Below are 20,090 nucleotides of genomic sequence, written 5' to 3' on the forward strand. Positions count from 1 at the left end.
TAGAATCTTAGAAATCTACAAAGAGAACATCATAATGGGTGGATCAGGGGCCCAGGAGTGTCTGCTCAAACTATTGCACTAACCAAGGACAATACAAGTAGTAAACATTGAACCCCTACTCTGATCTAGCCAATGGACAGGACATCTTCCACAGTCATGTAGAGAGCAGGAACTAACTCTGACATGAACTTTGGTGCCCCACATGTAGAGTTTCTTAAAGTGACACCGACTGACTGCCCATCCTGCTTAGCCTAGGATGGTCTCAGATTACATCCGCTGCCCCAGAATGATCACCCAATTTAGGAACACAAAACATACACCTGTAACTTCAAATGCTGCTATAAGAGGTTCACAGACTCAAGGGAAGGAAGGAAATCTAAAAAGATGAGATACTCAGATGTTCTTCGTTGTAGAGTGACACATCAAGACATGCCTTCAAGCCAGGCAGTGGTGCTCATCTTTCATCCTAGCACTGGGGAGGCAGAGACAGGAGGATCTCTGAATTTGAACCACCCTGGTCTACAGAGTGAGTTCCAGGACAGCCAGGGCTACACAGAGAAACCTTGCAGGTGAAAGTGGGGACCGTGGGGTATACGCTTTCAAGTAGAAGGACACCCTGTACTGGAGTTGGCCCTAGGGAGCATGTGGAAATAGGGGCTATGACATCACACAGAAGCAGTGGGCATGGAGATGAGGTGATGGGGAGGGTGGGGGAGGGACGGGGGGAGGGGATGGGTTGGTGGGGTGGGGGAGTGCGGGAGGTACAGAACCAGGAGGAGTGCAGCCATGATTTCACTGCTGCAAATTCAGGAAGACAAATAAGATCCAGGAAAGGGACTAGAGAGGTAGCTCAGTTGGTAAAGTGCTTGTTACACAGGCCTGAGGACCCGAGTCTGGATCCCTAGCATCTACATGGCATGGGCCTCTAACTGTCATGATGCGGGATGGGATGGATTTATCAGAGACCTAGTTCTCACCAAGCAGTGAGCTCCAGCCTTGGGGAGAGGCTCTGTCTCAAAACAGTAAGTGAAGATGCCTGATACCTGCCTCAGTCCTCCAAGCCACACATACATACTTGCATTCACACAATAAGCATGACACATGCATTACCCCCACACACACACACACCACACATATGTGCATGTATAAACATGTACACATATTGGGCAGGAGAGATGGCTCAGAGGTTAAGGGCACTGACTGCTCTTCCAGAGGTCCTGAGTTCAAATCTCAGCAACCACATGGTGGCTCACAACCATCTATAATGTGATCTAGTGCCATCTTCTGGCCTGTATGGGGTACAAGCAGGCAAAACACTGTAAACGTAATAAATAAATCTTTAAAAAAAAGAAACATGTTTCCTGGTAATTGAAGGCTTTCATGGGACATGCCCCTTGGGCTAATATGCAGATATAAGTGGAACTGTCATAGGGGAGGGGAATAAGGGGAAAATGGGAGGGAGGGAAGAATGGGAGGATACAAGGGATGGGATAACCGTTGAGATGTAACAAGAACAAATTAATAAAATAATATATATCTTGGGAAAAAAATAAAGATGGTATTAACCATAAAAAAAACATGTACACATACATTATTCCCACACATGGCACACATCCACATGTGCATGAACACAATAAACATGTACACATGCAGTAGCCCTCCCCCACACACACAAAAATAAAATTCTGCAAAAAGAATCACCATTTCCAGACACACAGGAAAAGCAGCTATTGTTTAAACCAGGTTCTGTGTTTCTCAGTCTTCTACAGCATAAAATAGACAACACAAGAACGGGAACAGGAGAAAAAAAAAATCTCAGCAGGATAAAGGCACCACACCTATGAAGACGCTGTAGAGTTCTTTCTAAAGTAACCCCACATATCACGACGATGTGGCACACTAAGACTGTCTCCAGGGCTTTCCGTTGGGAAATTAGGAAGCAAATGACTCTTTTGGCGACACTTTACAGATGGGAGGGGAATTTCTAGTTGCCCAGGGTGGCGCCCACATCCAGAAGAAAAGAATGCAAGGCTTGTAAACACACCAAGTGGCATGGAGCTCAAAGTGGCCGCAGACTCCGTCACTGGTTAGAACTGGCCTTTATTGGCTCGCCCGTGAAAATTGCTGTAATTTCAGTCACAATAACTGGGCTTTGGCCATCAGATCACTTTGGAGGCTGTGCGCTACAGCAGAAGCACCTGGGAGGCACTGTTCCCATCAGAACATAAACGGCTGACTCAATCTTGGTGGCTCTTGTGGTATAAAATTAAACAGTGGACCAACAACATACCTCCTCGGATATTCAACATGGTTGATCACCTTATTAAGCAACAAGGGACACTGTTCAAATGCGGAACAAGTCTACTGTGAACATCAATATCATCTATAGATGACTAGAGACTATCATGCTAATACAAATCCACCCGGAGTTGTAAACAACTAAGGAAGTACTTTGAACTTTGCATGTAAGGTTATCCCAATAGCTTTTGCCATTTTGGTGCCTGGCGGGTTAGAAATTGTGACAAGCCTTAAGTAACCTTGATTCAAAGATGCCACAAGAATGTGGGTATTGACTGGTTGTCAACACCTATACTGACCAATTTGAGTTTTGCATCTCTGTGATGTGTGATTAAAGTGCCTGCCTGCCTCACCCAGCTGAAATTATTTCACCCCTGGTAGTAGGACCACATACTCAGCCCTTCTTAAGTATGCAGGTTCTGGCAATATATTAAAATGAAGACAGATAATAAAATGTCCAATACTCAGCTATAATGCAAACATATTCATCAACACACTCGGGCTCATGAAAACATTTATTTTGGATTTTGCTCATAACTTAAAACTTTAAACAAATATCAGTGTGGTACGAAAGCTGTTCTTCATTTCACAACTAATTACTAGGCAGGTTTGCAAACTCCTCACTGGTAAGTTCGAAAACAAACAAACAGAAACTTGGTCACCATTTAACATAAAGGGTTTGTCTACTATGGCTAGCTTGACCTTCATTCAACAAGAACACAGATTATTACAGGTGACAACTGAGTAAACATGCGACAGCTCTTCCTGCTCCCGGAGCAAAAAACTCCACCATGATCAGGTCACTAACTGAGAGCTGTGGGTTGCCCAGGACTTCAGACAGCATCTAACCAAGAATGGAAAGGAATTAAGAGGAAGGGTGCGTTCTCCTCTTACGGACATCTCTTTTCAGCTCTTGCTTGTGGCGGCTTCTAGCTGCTGAGCTGTCATCCTCTGGGCTTACGTCACTGACCACGCCCAGTTCTCTGGTTCTCAGGCCCCTCCATCTTAATCCCATCATACCATCAAGGTCTCTAGTTTTCCAACTTGCAGACGGCAGGCCACGTGATTCCTCGGCCTTCATATGACCCTCATACTAAATCTCATTCTGTCTGTACCTGTCTGTATAAAATTGAACATTACTATTTTTCTGGAAAATTGTGACTAATATACAGATGAGTATAGCCATGAACGCCTAAAGAGTTTCAGTTAGGAAAATCTTTGAGAACCAGAGTATCTGTGCACCTACTTTCCATCTCCTCCTTTCTTCCTTTTCTTTTGTGCTGCTTATTTGCATCAACTAACTTTGTTTTTGTTGTTGTTGTTGTTGTTGTTGTTTACTATAAACTATCATAATTGTGTAACACGAACATGTATTTTTGGAAACTAGAGTTATTCTATTGATTAGTTTTTAATATTAGCTTGACACAAACTGGGGTCACCTGGAAAGAAGGAACCTCAGTGTAGGAACTGCCTACACCAGCTGGCCTGTGGGCATGTCTGTGGGGCATTTTTCTCGATTGCTAATTAATATTGAGGGCCCAGCATGCCTTGGGCAATACAATGCCCAGACAGGTGGGCCCGAGTTGCGGAGAAAGGCTAGCTATACAGGAGCCAGAGAGCAAGTCAGTAAGCAGCACTCCGCCATGGTTTCTGCTTCACGCTCCAGCCTGGAGTTTACTGCCGTGGCTCTCCTCCATGATGAACTTAAACCTGTAGGAATAAGTAACTCTTTTCCTGTCCAACTCGCATTTGGTCATGGTGTTTATTACCGCAAAAACACAACTGGACAATTACAGAATACTGGAGCCAAAGGAATCTATATCTTGGCCGTTTTGCATTGTTATAATCAAATGCCATCCATAAATCTAGTTCATTTAAAATATAGAAAAAAGAGGCTATGATTTTGAAAGCAGAAAGGGAGGAAGGCTTTGAGGTAAGAGAGGAAAGGGAAAAATGATCTAACTATGCTATAATCTCAATTAAAACAAATAATGATTTATTATTGCAATCTAGAAAGTTCATGCTCAAAGGCCTGAATCTACTCAAGGATTGCTGACTGCATAATCCCACGGCAGAAGGGCAAGAAAGAGGAGGCAGAAAGGACCAGAGCCAAGAGCCAATTCAGTTTCATGACAACCCTCTCTCAGGATGACCAGCCCTTTCCTGTGATGACATCAACTGATGCATGAAAGCCTCCAGAACCTAGTCCCCTCTTGTTAGGGCCGGTTCCCAACACTGTTGGAACTGTGAAGCTGTTAGCACATGAGGTTTGGAGGACACAGTCAAAGCACAGCAGGTTTGAAATCTGCGAACAGGAGCTTCATAAGCTGGTTGTCTCTTTCCAAGAGTCCAGAGAGCGCCAGACCAGAGCCTACATCCTGGTTTCTCCATCCTTAATCTTGAATTTATTGTTTCTAAACTGGGGAAATAATATTCATGCTTGGTCGGAGTATTCTTTATAAGACAGTAGAAAATCGTACCATAATAAAAAATAGTATAATCCTGAATGGAAAAGTTCTATCTTGATAAAAACATGACAGCTACATAAAAGAACTGAGCTGAAAGTAGATAATATATACTTCCTGCAAGCAGTGTGAGGCCCATGTCCTAATGCCATGAGATCCTGAGGCAAATCACTAGATCCTCCCGGGGCAAAAATTCATCATGTTAATATGAAAGGCTGAATTAAAGTATTTGATTCTGTGACAGAAATGAAAGAAAGATGGATTAATATTTGTACAGGACCCAGGACATCAATATGCTGCATAGGAATAACAGTAATACTGAATGCTTACCAAATGTTCACAGCAGGGCAGGCACAGATCTAAGAATTTTAACTCACTCATTCCTCAAAACAACCCTCTAAAATAATGGCCACATTACCTGTACCTCTCCCAGATTCAGACACGGAAAACGAGGCCAGGAGAAGTCAAGTGACTTGCTCATGGCTGCAGAGCTTGGAGGCAGAGAGAAGCCTTCTAAAGCTATCCAGACAAGGAACTGGGTGATTTCTAATACTGTCTGCTGCCTCCAAATATGCAACATACAGACCCCCAGCTAATAGCACCCATAGCTCACTCAACTGTTCCTCATACAAAGGATAAAAGAGAGCTCAGGGCCACCAGGGTGTGGCTTCTTGCTGAAGTGAAGTCATGGGTACCCCAGACGACACAGTGCCTTCTCAGTCCCTGCGGAAGCTCACAGATGAATATGCTGCTGCATACATGGAACAGAGGCTCTGTCTTACCAGGTATGATCTCAACACTTCCATGTCTTTGTTTACGCTCAGGGGTATAGCTCTCTGCCTCTACTTCAGCTTTCTGGTGGATATCTCACCTGAACTCAGGGCGTACTCACCTAGTAAAGGAAAGCCAAGCTCCCTTCAGAGGGACAAAGAATCAGGGGATGGACTCTGACCCTCTAACATCACAGGGGCCTCATGATTTTCAGAGGAGGACTGGTTGAAGCACAGCAGTCCACAGGAGATGGACAGGAAGCAGTGAAGGAGCCAGGTAAAACCATCAATGGCAGGGCCCCAGTGACGTACTTCCTCCAGCTAAGCACCGCCCCCTAAGGTCTCTATAACCTCCACAAACAGTGCCACCATCTTGGGGCCAAACACTTAGACAGGAGCGTCTGTAGGAGAGAAAGCAGTGCTCCTCATGACGGCCTGAGTCCACATGAGTCTGTTTCTCCAGCTAACAGCTGATCCTCCTCAGATTTCTTCTGCCCATGTGTCTTCTTCTATAACCCTGCTACAGTCTATTCCACCAGCCTGTCCACCCATAACACACAGAGGTGTCACACACCGTGTGCATAAACTCCACCAAATCCTCAGCCCTCAGGCATGTGATGCTTTGCCTCCTAACCTCAGCATGCAAGCTTGCACATCCAGATCTTCAAATGAGATTAGGACATAGCTTAACAAATACAAAATCTAAGCCAGGCGGTGGGGGCAGCACTCGGGAAGCAGAGGCAGGCATATCTCTGAGTTCAAGGCCAACCTGGTCTACAAAGTGAGTTCCAGGATAGCAAGTGGTACACAGAGAAACCTGTCTCGAAAAAACTCAAAACAAAACTACAACAACAAAAACCAAATACAAAATCTAATGATTGTTAGGATTGTGCTTCAGTCCACCTACCTATGACGTCATTGCTTACCTGCCACGTGGGGGTAGGGTGGGGCATGGGGGGTGACCCTGCCCAGGACCGTATAAAAGGATATATATATATATATATAGAGAGAGAGAGAGAGAGAGAGAGACTCCTATCAAGATAGGGCCTAGAATCATACCTGGGCAAGACAGAAATTCTAGAGACCCAGTAGAAGTAGAAATAGTGATCGAGGCCTGAGCTGGCTTATCCATGAGCTGTTAAGCTTTTGGAGACAACAAAAAGTCGGAAGTTTTAACAGTAAAAACTAACTTGAAATATGAAAAAACAAAAAAGCCCTGAAATGAAAGCAAAGCCCATAAATTTATGAAAATAAAATACAGGACCGAATACAAATATAGTATTTCTCAGGCAGGGGTCCCGGACCGAATAAGACAGAGACTGTAAGCTGAGCCCACATGCCTACACGTATAGCTCACTGCTTTCGGACCCTGGACCCCGTGTGCTCAGTGTTTCAAACTCTGGCCACCTGGGCATCGAGGCAGAGCCTTCTCCCTGGAGTTGTTGCTATCAGGGTATTTTATCTAGAACAACCACAACTGGGGCTCCCTGCTGTGAATAATCTGGGTAACAGTAACTGACAACACTAGTCCATAAAGAAGCAAAACTTATTTTCAATGACAAACCTGACAGTGGTGCCACATCTGGACTCTCGTAGTTCTTGGGCCGGGGTTTGGACTGCACTCTGTATCCTTAGTAATTCCCCAGGTGACGCTGTCACCAACACAGCCATGGCTGTATATCAGATGTCTATTAGATGGAGCCATTAGCGTGGCACTTCCCAGAGAGGCATCTGAGATAGAAAAAGTTTCCTTGGGACGGGGCAATGTTCTAGAAAGCGCCTTGTTTGGCCTGCTGAGTGCCATCTTTAGAACCCACTATAGGATAAGATGCTCAGGGTTGGTCCGCCATACACTTCTCAAATACTGCCCCTATTTTGGTGGTTCTCGCTTTGTATTTTCAAAAAGCATATGGGTGCACATTCCACCGCCCAGCAATTTGCTCCTTGGTATTTAACCAACAGAAGTGCACGCATATGTTCGCCGAAATGTATCTCCATATGCTCACAGCAGCACTAATTATAACAGCCCTACCTGTGGAATACCTGTGTTAGGTAGCTTCCTGACACTGTACTGATAGAGCACATTCTAGAATAGGTTGGTTTGGGTTCAAATTCTCCAGGTTTCAGCTCCTGGCAGTTTGGCCCTTGTGATAGTTTGAATAAGAGTGGTCCCCAAGAGGTAGGGCGTTGTTGGAGGAAGGTGTGACATGGAGTAGGGTGGGGGATGGATGGTGGGGGGTGCAGGGGGCTTTGAAGTTTCAAAAGCCCATGCCAGGCACAATCTCTCTCTCTCTCTCTCTCTCTGTTGGCTGCCTGCTGAACAGGATGTAGCTCTCAGCTACTTCTCCACGTATGCCGCCACACTCCCTGCCATGATAATAATGGACTACTGTAAGCCAGGCCCCAGTAAGATGCTTCCTCTTATAAGAGCTGCCTTGGTCACGGTGTCTCTTCAAAGCAATAGAACACGGACTAAGACAGGCCTGTTGCTTTGAGGCTGAGCCAATGAGCTGAGATCCTTGGCTGAGAAATAAACAAAAACCAAGCCGAAAGGGCAGGGCGGGACACTAAATCCCCTTAAAGGGTATGCACCAATGACTGCCTCCCTCACAGCCTACTAGCACCCTAAAGTTTCTACCACCCCCCCCCCCCAATAGCGCCGAGACAGGAAGTAAACCTTTGGGGGACATTTTAAATCCAAACCAAAGCACCAGCACAAATGCCCACCAATGGTGGGCAGGTTGAATAAACAATGTCTACAATCCACTACATAGAAAGGAGCAGCCCAAGCATCCAGCTGAACCAGAAAGTCCTGATGCTGAAGTGAAGCACATGACGCAGCACCCTCTTTCGTGACAGCATTGTTCTAGTGTTGGGAGAGTGGGCTTCCCTGAGGGGAGCGTGACTAGGAGCGGCTCCTGAGACACTGCTCATGCGCTGCCTTTTGTTATGAACACAGGAGTTGCAGGGCCGTGAATGCACAGAGCACACAGGTCTCTAATGGAGTGTTTATGAAGGCATCTTTTAAAAGGCGTGTGCAAATGATTGGAGGATAGCATTCTGACTTCCTCAGCTCAGATGACGTGGACACGGATGGGTAGGTCAGCATCCATGAATGTATTCCTAAAATGGAGGGAAAGCCACTGGCCCACCTAGGCAGGAACCACGGCTTCCGGAACATAAACAGCTTGCCATCAAGTATTAAGTTTACTTGCTCGGTGAGTTATTTATCTTTGGGTTCTCCATAGAGTTTATACAGAGCTTGTCAGACAAGTTTGGAGGAACAGAGGTACAGTGGAAGTCAAGAATGTGGCTCCTAAAATCGGGAGGGCTGGGATTTGAACCTTCCTCCCACAGACTGATTGTTACTTAGGGTTCCTTAACGTGTTTCCCTGGCCATTAAGTGGGTCATCATTATCACACCATGGACCATGAGTTTAAAAAGTAACCTGTTAAGGAGTTACACAGTGGTACACGATGAATGTGAGCACGTGTTAATACACTCTACAAAGCCAGGCATGGAGATACGTGCCCGTAACACCAGCACCCAGCAGAATATGCAAGGAAGATCGTGAGTCTGAGAGCACCCCAGCTGCACAGTGAATCCCAGGCAGGCTTGGCTGTCTAGGGAGGCGCGCGCGCACACACACACACACACACACACACACATATATCACGTTATCTTTTTAACAAAGTACCCAAATTGTGAAAAACAAATACATACTATGCTGAGTAAATACAGCTTACATTTCCTGAAGACTTAACCATTCAAAGCTGGAGGGAAAAAAATGTTTTCAAGTCTGACCATTTGGTCCTGAATAACCAGTTGGTCTGCTCGGCCCATTCTTGGCATTCTTTGGTTGCCTGTACTTTTTGTTTATGGATGAGGCCTCGTGGGCATTCCCTTTCCATGTTAGCCTGTCTGCTGTCCTCGCTCAGCTCATGTTGAGGCAGGCATACTGGTGAAACTACTATGGTGTAGCTTCTGACGTGACTAGGTGGCAACCTCACAGCAAACTCCCTATTCCTCTGGCTCTTAGAATCTTCCCATCCTCTCTTCCACAGTGAGCCCCAGCCCCTAGGCTCGGGGCTGTACTGTAGATGCTCAGCCCTGAAAAACATCCACACAAGTAACATTGTACAAACTGAGCAGATTGTACTTATGCACTTAGGAATATACATGAACGTACACACACATACAAGTATGTAACAATTAATGAAAACAGTGGCCCATACATTTGAAAGAGAAGAAGAAGGTATATATGAATGAGTCTGGAAGGAGGAAAGGGAAAATAATATATTATAATCTCAAAAAACAAAAATAATAAAAATGTATTAACATTGGAAAACTGTTTAAGTTGTCATTTATTTATTGGGGTTTATATAATGATCTCTGAAAAACTTAGAAACCAAGTTCCCTGTCAGCGAGACGCCTGGTCTGAGGATAATACTGGTCACGTGGCCCTGTTCTTCCTTAACACCAAAAGCTGTTCTGAGTCCCAGCAATGCAGAGAAGCACATGTGAATGGAACCAGCTTCAAGAGTAATGGTTCTCAACCTTCCTGACGCCGCGACCCTCTAATCCAGTTCCCCAACCATAAAAATAATTGTCGTTCTACTTCACAACTGTTGTTTTGCTACTGTTATGAACTGTAATGTAATTATCTGCTGTTTTTCCGGTGGTCTCAGGCGACCCCTGCGAAAGGCTGCTTGGCTTGTGGGTTGCGACCCACAGGTTGAGAACCACAGTTCAACAACCACATGTCATCACGACTCAGGGTCACTCTGCTTCGTCCTGCTGGCGCCTGAGCCAGTAACTCTCCAACGGTGTCCTTCTCTAGCATCTTAACAACAACAGTGCCACAAGCTAACGTCCTGAGTTTGACGTCAGGAAGATAATGGGTTAAGACGCGTAATAGAAAAAGTTATGAAACAATCAATAGATCTCACGTGCAGTCATCAAACTCAGCGAGGACCAATGGTTTCTCAGGAAACCCCAAGGCGGGCTGTGAGGTGTGGGGTGCAGGCAGGCCAGCGGGTTCCGGTCTGATAGAGAATCCTGTGTTTTCTTCAGCGCTTAGCCCCAGCGTCTCAGCTGGCAGGAGACATATAGTTGATAAGCCTAACACAGTGTTTGAAGGGATTGTGAAAATGAGCCAACACAGTGAGGCGGCCCTTTCATCTCAGTCTCCCGGGAGGCTGAGGCAGAACACAATAAAGTTCAAGGCTTATGTGGGTGACAGTAAGTCCAAACCACCTGGGCTACTTATGGAGACCCTAATCTTAAAAATAAAAACATTTTGAGAATGATATGGCCATAGTCAACAGCAGAGTGCCTGCTTGGCATGCAGGGGATCCCCGAGTTCTATTACCGATAACCCTAGTCCCCTCCCCCAACACAAAAAAGAGCGCTTTTCAAGAGAGAACGTACATAAAGCTGGGTGTGTGGGTGGAGGGATCTAAGTGTGATTGGGAGGGGAGAGAGAACATGAACAAAACACATCGTATAAAGACTTTTAAAAATAAAATGACCAAAAAAAAAAAAAAAAAAAAAAAAGCAAAGCTGAACACCTTGAAAGGCGGGCTGACTCCAGTGAGCCTCGGTAATCTGCTCCGTTTTCTTTTCTTTAGCATCCATCCAGGCCTGGTACTTTTTAGCCGTACAAGGCTGGAGGAAAAAATTACAACACAGTAGCAAAGAGAAAAGGTGCCAGCAACACTTAGATGTAAACTTCGATTCCGGCATGATCACGACACTGTGGACCACAGACGTTCTCTCATCTGTACAAGTCTGGCAAAGATCATGCGTACCCCAATGGTGACAGGAAAACAACAGCACTTGGAGTGAGAACCTCCAACGCAGGTGGTACAGATGGCATCGTGTGCCCCGAACCCATGTCTGACCCTGGACCTCCAAACTCTCTGCAGACATGATTTTAGCAGAGGAAAGTGCATTAAGATGCAGGGCTTGGATGGACCGTGGATCCAGACTGACCACTGTCCATAAGAGAAGAGGAAGCCGGACACAGACAGCAGGAGTGTGCAGGGTCAGAGGAAAGGTCATCTCAGGACAAAGGGAGAGGACAGACACTGGCAAGGGAGGATGATGCCGCCGCGGGACCAACACATCGTGCAAGCGCCTCATCTTGGACTTCCTGTGAGAAACTGCATCTATGTTTAAGGAACCCGGTCTTTGGTACTTCGTTACAGTGACCCTAGAAATTAAGAAAATAGAAGTAACTTGGAATTTTTTTCCTTTTTTATTTTCCCAACATTTTAAATCTGAATGACCGTTTCTGTGATTAAAATCGCGCCTCAATGAAAGCCGAAGATTCCGCTGGATCCTGTACTCTAGAGCTTGTGGTGTGGAGGCTCCAGAGGCATGGAAGATGTTTCAGACCAAATTCTTCCCATGAGTGAGATTCCTCTCACCCGTGAGGTAACACAGGTCACATGCCATTACATGCCTGACCTCTGTACAAAAAGGAGAGATGAGAGGCTTACATACCAACTGGGAAGGCAACAGCAGCTCTTAAGAGGAGGCAGTGCCTCCTACAGGTGGCTCAACACTGACCCCTACTGGTCATACTATGACATAGGCGGACCATTCCTCGGCCACTACACTCCTTTCCTGCTTTGAAAAAAAATCTAAAATAAGTCATGCGCAAACTCCCTAGGCAAAGATGCAGGAGGCCTTTTTCATTGGTGAAGTCACCTCCAGCATTCTTAGCAGACCTCACAGAGACAAAGAAAGAGACAAGGTTTTCTTTCAGGCAAGTATAGAAATAGATCAAAGGTGATTTAAGCCATTATTCACACTGAGTCCCATTCTCATAACAGCTGGTTCAATGTGAAGGCAGTGAGTGGCCTGATGTTTCATGGTGAAACCAGCTTTATTACCCAATATGACACCTTAGTGTCTTAATATGATAAATATTAATTTATCATTGGATAAGCATTCAATATAAAGGGAATCTCTAAGAGTAGTGGCCCAGTTTTAAAATGCATCCAGTCAGTAGCTGGTACATGATACATGGTATTTTAACTAATAACTGAAAACTTGCCAAGTTTTTAAAGTGCATTTGTTCTTCTCGGTAGAACCTAAGCCACAAACACATCATAGTTAAGTCCTGTGGATAACCCTCACTGTTCCCTAGTCCTTCCTGGATGTACTGGCTGGGTTTGTTTTTCAACCAGATACAACCTAGAGTCATCAGAAAGAAGCCTCAGCTGAGGAAATGCCTCCCTCAGATCCAGCTATAAGCCATTTTCTCAATTAGTGATCAATGGAGGAGGGCCCAGGCCATTGTGGGTGGTGCCATCCCTGGGCTGGTAGACCTGGGCTCTATAAGAAAGCAGACTGAGCAAGCCAGGGGAAGCAAACTAGTAAGCATCACTCCTCCAAGGCCACTGCATCAGCTCCTGCCTCCACCGTCTAGCCCTGCTTGAGTTCCTGTCCTGACATCCTGCAATGATGGGTTATTGATTTGGAAGTGTAGGCCAAATAAACCCTCTCCTTCCCAACTTGCGTTTTGGTCATGGTGTTTCGTTGCAGCAATAGAAGCCCTGACTATGACACTGGGTCATCACAGCTCTGAACCTGCCAGTGTGAGGACACAGCTGCTTCTCCCCACGGCACGCTGTACACACCATCTGACTTCCGGGGATTTTGAATACGGTGAGGAATGGAATAGTGGCTGTCAGGGTGGCGAGAAACTGAGATCAGTGAGGAAAAAAAAAAAAAACACTGGAAATATATCATCCCTAAGACTTCCAAGTCATAAACACTGGTGTACATTTTTACACAATCACAGAATGATTTTTAAAAATGACAGCTTGGGATGACGACATGGCTCAGTTGATAGCAGCACTTGTCCCCAAGCCTGAAGACGTGAGTTCAATTCCCAGTATTCTCATGGGAGGAGGCAAGAACCTGACTCCAAGCAAGTTGTCCTTTGACCTCCACACAAATGTTGTAGCATATACACATATATACACGCATACACACATACACACACAGACACAGAGACACAAATGAATAAATTTGTAAATGTGGGGGCATTCACAGGACTTTAGCTATGATGTGTCTGTGACTTGGGTTCTGTTGAAAAACCACAAACGCACTTTATAAACATGGCAAGTTTCCAACTATTGGTTAAACGATCAATGTCATATAGCAGCTTCTGACTGACTGCGTTTCCATGCGGGGCACTGTTCTTCAGATTCCCTTTTATTGCAAAGTGATACACTAGGTACTCTGCAGGCTCTAGGAGAGAAAGGATAAATATTCTCAATTTGTATATGAGGAAGCCAAGGCCCCAAAAGCCTGGAGATTTGTCTACTTACCCCCAGCTAGTAATAAGTTATAAATAGAAAGAATCTGAAGGTGCTACCATGAGGCGTGCCAGCATATGGGGGGCTGAAGCAGAGGACCCACAAGCCCAAGTCCAGCCTGGGCTCTGTACATGGTCTGCCACTGCCAACTGCAGCCAAAGAATGAAACACTTACAAAATAGAAAATGCTATTCCTACGTCAGTCACAGCAAAAAGGTCACGCCTTTCCTTTATCTTCATCCCCCATCTTGATAAGAATTTAAAGTCTTTAAATGGGATGTAAAACAAACCCAAAAACCTAAACAAACAAGAAAACAAACAAACAAAAGAAAATAAATCTAGAAGCTGCATCCTGTCCCTGATGGCTGTAAACTAGTTCAGCTCTGGAAAACTGGAGAGAAACATCTGCAGGGGGTGGGGGCCACTGCTGACGGCATCTTCCCTAATGGACTGTCTGCTGCAGCTTCCCTCAACTTCTTCACTGCATCTAAAGCACAGATAAGACATTTTGAGAAATGAACCTCAAGAAAACAGCCCAGTTTAAAAACTGGGGTACAGAACTAAGCAGAGAATTTACAAAAGAAAAAATGCAAATAACTGAGGAACACACATCCTTGCAAATTAAAACGGCTTTGGGATTGCATCTTACATCCGTCAACACAGTCACGATCAAGAAAACACACGACAGCACATGCTGACAAGGATGCAAAGAAAAGGAAACACTTATTCATTGCTCGTAGGAGTGCAAGCTTGTATGGCCCCTACAGAAATCAGTGCGGCAGCTCCTCAGGAAGCTGGGAATAGGTCTACCTCATGATCTAGGTCTACCACTCTTGGGCATATACCCAACAGAGATATCTGTCCATCCATGTTCATTGCTGCTCTATACGTACATAATAGCCAGAAATAGCCTAGAGGTCCATCAACAGACGAACAATGAAAATGTGGTACATTGACACAATGAAACACTATTCAGCTGTTTAAAAAAGGAATTACTAAATTCTCAGTTGAATAGATGGAGCTAGAGAGGAAAAAAAAAATCATCCTGAATGAGGCAACCCAGAACAAAAAGGCAACTATTATAAGTTTTCTCTTATATGTGGATGTTTGCTTTTAAGCCTTGGAGCCGTGTGCTGTAATCCATATATGCACAACGGTTGGGGACCTAGTAAGACCCTAGTGGAGAGGAGAGGATCTCCCAAGGAAGGTGAGATAGAATATATTGTTAAGGAGAGACAGGAGGAGGGAGGGACTGGAGTAGAAGTATTAAGTTAGGATGGAGATGGAAGAGAGTAAAGGAAGGAATGCGGGGAAGGACAGTATGGGCTGCTATACTGTAGAAGCTTCCTAAATTATAGACATTTATATACATAAATGAAAGAGAAGTGGGATCACCAAAGAACAGGGGAGAGAATGCGCCAATTAGAATCCTTATGCCACCAGGTAAAACTCCCAGTGGCAGGAATGGGGGGTTACGTCTACTGGGTCTTTGGCAATGGGGCCCCATGTAAACCCACCAATATCTCAGTCTATTGGTTGACCTCCACAAACTGATGGCAAGGCCGTGTTGCTCAAGAGAAGACCTGCATGCTTCACTGAATATGGAGAAGTTGTGTTGTTGCCTAACTAATAGAGCCTTCAGCTCTACTTAATGATGTTCACAGTACTGGGAGGTACTGTGCGCACTACCAGAGGCGAAAGGCAGTCATCAGCCCAGCTGCCTGCACTGTAATCTACAACAGTGACCTGCCTGGGAAACAGCAGCAGAAGGAACTAGAGTTAAGGCCCATGAGATGGAAACCATGCATGACAATTGGGTGGCCAAGCACCGGAGGCCGGATAGGCCGTGGGCCCAAGGGGAAACCCAAACACCACTGTTCCACTAAAAGAACATACAACAAAATGGCTCCTAATGACACTCCACTATACCCATAGCTCAGTGCTTTGCTTAGTCATCATCAGAGAACTTCTTCCTGCAGCAGATGGGAACAGATACAGAGACCCACAACTGGACAATGTACAGACAGGGGAGAGATTTTGGAGTGCTCAGTCCTAAACAAGATGTCTTCATCAGACTCCTTCCCTCAGGGGTCAGGGAGCTGTGCCGAAGAGACGTAGAATGAGCCAGAGGGGACGCATCATCTGAGAGAGCAGTGTCTGCCAGATGCCACAGGACTGATGCACATATGAACTCACAGGGAGTGTGGACGGCATGCCACAGGGCCAGCACAGATTCAAGCCAGGTGAGATCCCAGCACAGGTACCCAACTCCTAAGCAAGAAGCTATACACAACTTATGCATACTCGCAAAGGGAAAAATTAGTTTTCTCCGATGGCTCCTCACTGGGGATAATCACCATACTTCAGAGTAGGCGCCATGTCCGGGAGCATCTGGCCAAAATAAAACAAGCTCAGTGGTATTTCTGTACATTTTTGTATCATATCGCTTAGTTTGGATTTTTTGGGTTTTTGTTTAGTTGGGGTTTTTTGTTTGTTTGTTTGTTGGTTGGTTGGTTGGTTGGTTGGTCGGTCAGTCTTTGGCTTGCGTCTTGTTTTCTGGTTTGGTGGGGAGGGTTGTCGTATGAGTTTCTGGGGGTTGAACGCCTTTTTAAGAGAGATTTTTTTTTTAAAAAGGGGTGTGGAGTTGGGTGGGGAGAGGGAAGAGGGGAACGCACAATCTGAATATACCGTTTGAAAAAAATATTCCAACAAAAATGTCTTAACTAAAAGCAGTAATGTTCTTGGCTCCCAAAACTCTTTCCTCCATGAAATGCGTGGGGGGAGGGGCAAAGAAGAGACCCATGGCCGCGCAGGAGGGATGATGTTAGGTTAAAACTCAGGAGAGGGGGGAGGCCTCGCAGACGAGGTGAGGCAAGGATGGAGTCACTAGACAGGTGAGCCATTCATTCTCTCCCCAAAGGAGAACTACAAAATGACCCTGACCCACTTCAACCCCAAAGCTGGGCCTAGCCACCAACTGACAGGAGGAAGAGAAATGAAGACGCTGAATACAATGTAGCGAAAATGCACCCATTCTTCCAGTCTCGCTGACACACGCCCCAAAGATGATGGCCCAGATTGATAACACGCATTCTCCACAGGACCACCAAGAGCAGATCTGATGGGTAGCCTGTGGTGGTGCACACCTGTAATCCCACAATTAGGAGATGGAAGCAAGCGGGTTCTTCTCAGCTACAGAAGTTCAAGGCCGTCCTGGCCTACCTGAGACCCTCCTGTCTCAACACAGAAGAGGGTAGTAACTCACCACAGCTATGGAAACACTTTGTTGTGCTCCTACAGCCCAGCCTCCCGAGCAGAAACACTGGCATCTCAGCTGCTTCAGAGAACGACAAATCCTCCCTTCCTATCTTCCAAGCTAAATCATTACGTCATTGTTTTAGAAATTAAATTAGAAAATGCAATAAAAGCTGGGTGTGGTGGCACACGCCTTTAATCCCAGCCCTCAGGGGGCAGAGGCACGTGGCCTGCTGTGAGTTTGAGGCCAGCCTGGTCTACAAAGAGAGTTCAGGACAGCCAAGGTTACACAGAGAAACCCTGTCTCAAAAATAAAAATTTTTTAAAAAAAGGAAGTAGAAGAAGAGGAAAAGAATATGCAATAAAAGGAAAGCTTAGGATACGAGACACAATCATCCTCTGCATGCCATGGCTGCAGCTAAACATGAGTAAATAATGTGTGTGTGAGAGAGAGAGAGAGACAGAGAGAGAGAGACAGAGAGAGAGAGAGAGAGAGAGAGAGAGAGACAGAGACAGAGACAGAGACAGAGAGAGAGACAGAGAGAGAGACAGAGAGAGACAGAGAATTCTCACACAATGCTCAAAGTATCCCTGACATATAGCAGAAGTTCTGGGTCAACTGACTGCTGTTTTAAATTTGTTCCTGCGGTGCTGAGGATGAACCCCAGAGCTGTAAGCATTCTACACAAATGCTCAACTACTGAGCTCCAGGCCACTGAATGCCTGATAAAGCCAGTGTAGGAGCAGGCTTCTGGTGAACACCATGGAGAATCTCCCAGATTCTTAGGAGCCCTGATGGCAGGGAGACAGTATCTGCAAACTTGCACCAATCTTTTCAAGAAGCACCAACGCTCTCCCTGACCTTCCTTTTTATCCCCCACTATTAGACCGGAAGCTGGTTGGTTTTTTTTTTTTTTTTTTTTTCAGGAAGCAAGTGGCTATCTTTTCTTCTACAGTAAGAGCCAAGGCATCAAAGAGATAAGGGAGTTGAACTGAAAGAGCAAAGTCACTGTTGCCATGGTTAATACTACATGGATCCTCATCTTCCAAAGTGATATAAAGTGGCTCGGACCAATGTAGACTGACACTTCAGCCCACTGGGAAAGATGCTGTAGCAGAAAGAGAACCGAGGCGTGTGCAGCGCACAGATGCGCCAGGTCCCCTGCCTGCCTTCGGCTTAGCCTCTCCATCACCAGGAACTAGGCCAGAGCAATGGGAATCTGTCTGTACCACAGCAGGCAACTCAGTGTCAAAAATCAGCAGGAACCCATCCTTACTGCAAGAGACCAACACATATCCAGCAAGCCGAGGTGTTGCTGGGAGGCTAAGACTATGAAAAGTATGCCGAAGCAGGACTCATCATGATGGCCACCAAGTCCAAGATGTCTGCAATTCCACTTCCGCCTTGATGCATCAACATCTGCCCCCAGTCTGTGCTCCAAGAGCAGAAGCTATCCACTAACTTTAAGTCCCCTGGACGGGTCCTCTGACTGATGATCTCCTGTTATGTCTTGCCTGGCTCTCGTGAACCCAGAGACTTAACCCATCATCCTTTGCCTCGGTGTTCTAGGCATGACCCCCAAGAATACAAGCACGGATACTGCCCAGCTACATTACAGTTCTCTCGGCATCTGAATGAGGAAGAGAGACTACTAGATAAAAAATAAATTAATTAATTACAGCCTATGTAATCTGTGCCTTGAAGAAAAGTGCCAGTATCGCAGAGGGAGGTAGAAAGAGAAGGCTTCTCCTAGGCTGTGATGTCCGAGCTGACACACAGGTGGAAAGGGGCGGGGGGAAGAGGAAAGGACAGACTCCCAAGGCAGAGAGTCATGGCTGCTCGGGTTCAGGCAGTGGAGCTTATTCAGCGTTGTGTGAAAGCTGCATCCGCTTATGATCAGAGGCAGACCTCATATGGCCCACCGAGGACTGCAGGCCACCAGTGTCAACAGCTAAACCCACAGAGGGTTTAAATGAAGTCACACACAACCTAAAGAAGTGTTGTATTTCACTTAGAAAGTGTTTTCAAATACCAGAATTAGTTTCCACCGCTTAAAAATGGCGAAAATTCTGGAATTCTTAAAAAAATAAAATAAAATAAAATCCTGCAATACTGATCCAACATTCACGCATGGTGACAAGTGTGTGGCTGTGGAGATAGGAGCATCCTGTGAGAGGGACACGGGCAGTGGAGTTCACGACCATTCCCAGGCTTTTTTTACAGATGACTTAAGGTAATAAAACAGGGTCACACAAATTCAAGGCTGAAAGCAACATCATGATTAAATAGGCAATTCCATTGGAGGTGATGAGTGTGGAGCACAAAAGTGAGCTAAGCCTGCACGCAAATGGGAGAATGATCCAGAAGTAAGTAATGACGGAGAAATATTGAAAATACTCCTGGCACAAGAAGAATTCCTACTAATCGTGCAACTTTTTGACTCCCACGGGCTCATGATCCATCCAAAGTCAAAAGTGACTTCCAAATTAAAAACATGAATGGCCATTAGGGACACGACATGGAAAATCGACTTCGACACCATGAGACCACCTCAACAGCTGATAAGGAACGGCAGCATGCCTTCTGGGAGGCATCTGCTTTACCAGTCCCAGGGGAACGAACTGTTGTTGCAAACTTTCTGAGCCAAGCTCCTGACAAGCAAGCTTACAAGCTGAGGGGGGATGGAAGCATTCTGAAACTCTCCTCCCGGGAGCGCAGTCTTAGCAAACTTAGCAACTGTCCAAGAACTTACACAAGCCGTTGACATCCAGCATACTGGAGATGCCCCTGTCACTCATGTCCACTTCCGGCTGGTTCTTCTCCCTGCTCTCCTCCACTAGCTTCTTCAGTGACTTGGACATGTTCTGTAGCAAAGGACAACAAAGCACGTGGGCAATGGCAAGAGTCTGTGGGGGTGGGGTGGGGTGGGGTCGGGGCAAGAAGGACAGAGGCCTGGGCTGGACTCTC

General features: G+C 45.7%; 1 protein-coding gene across 1 annotated transcript in view; it reads right to left on the reverse strand.

Annotated features, from left to right (window-relative positions):
• The window catches only part of RSU1 (Ras suppressor protein 1), a 181,935-nt gene that overhangs the window by 161,551 nt on the left and 294 nt on the right, over positions 1–20,090 (reverse strand). Inside the window, exon 2 of the mRNA XM_084781251.1 lies at positions 19,876–19,987. Within this exon, the coding sequence (XP_084637377.1) occupies positions 19,876–19,984 (109 nt within the window). The 5' untranslated portion in view covers positions 19,985–19,987. The remainder of the gene's footprint in view (positions 1–19,875; positions 19,988–20,090) is intronic.

Source organism: Acomys minous (assembly GCF_964271855.1).
Source record: "Acomys minous genome assembly, chromosome: 5".
NCBI classification, from domain to species: Eukaryota; Metazoa; Chordata; class Mammalia; order Rodentia; family Muridae; genus Acomys; species Acomys minous.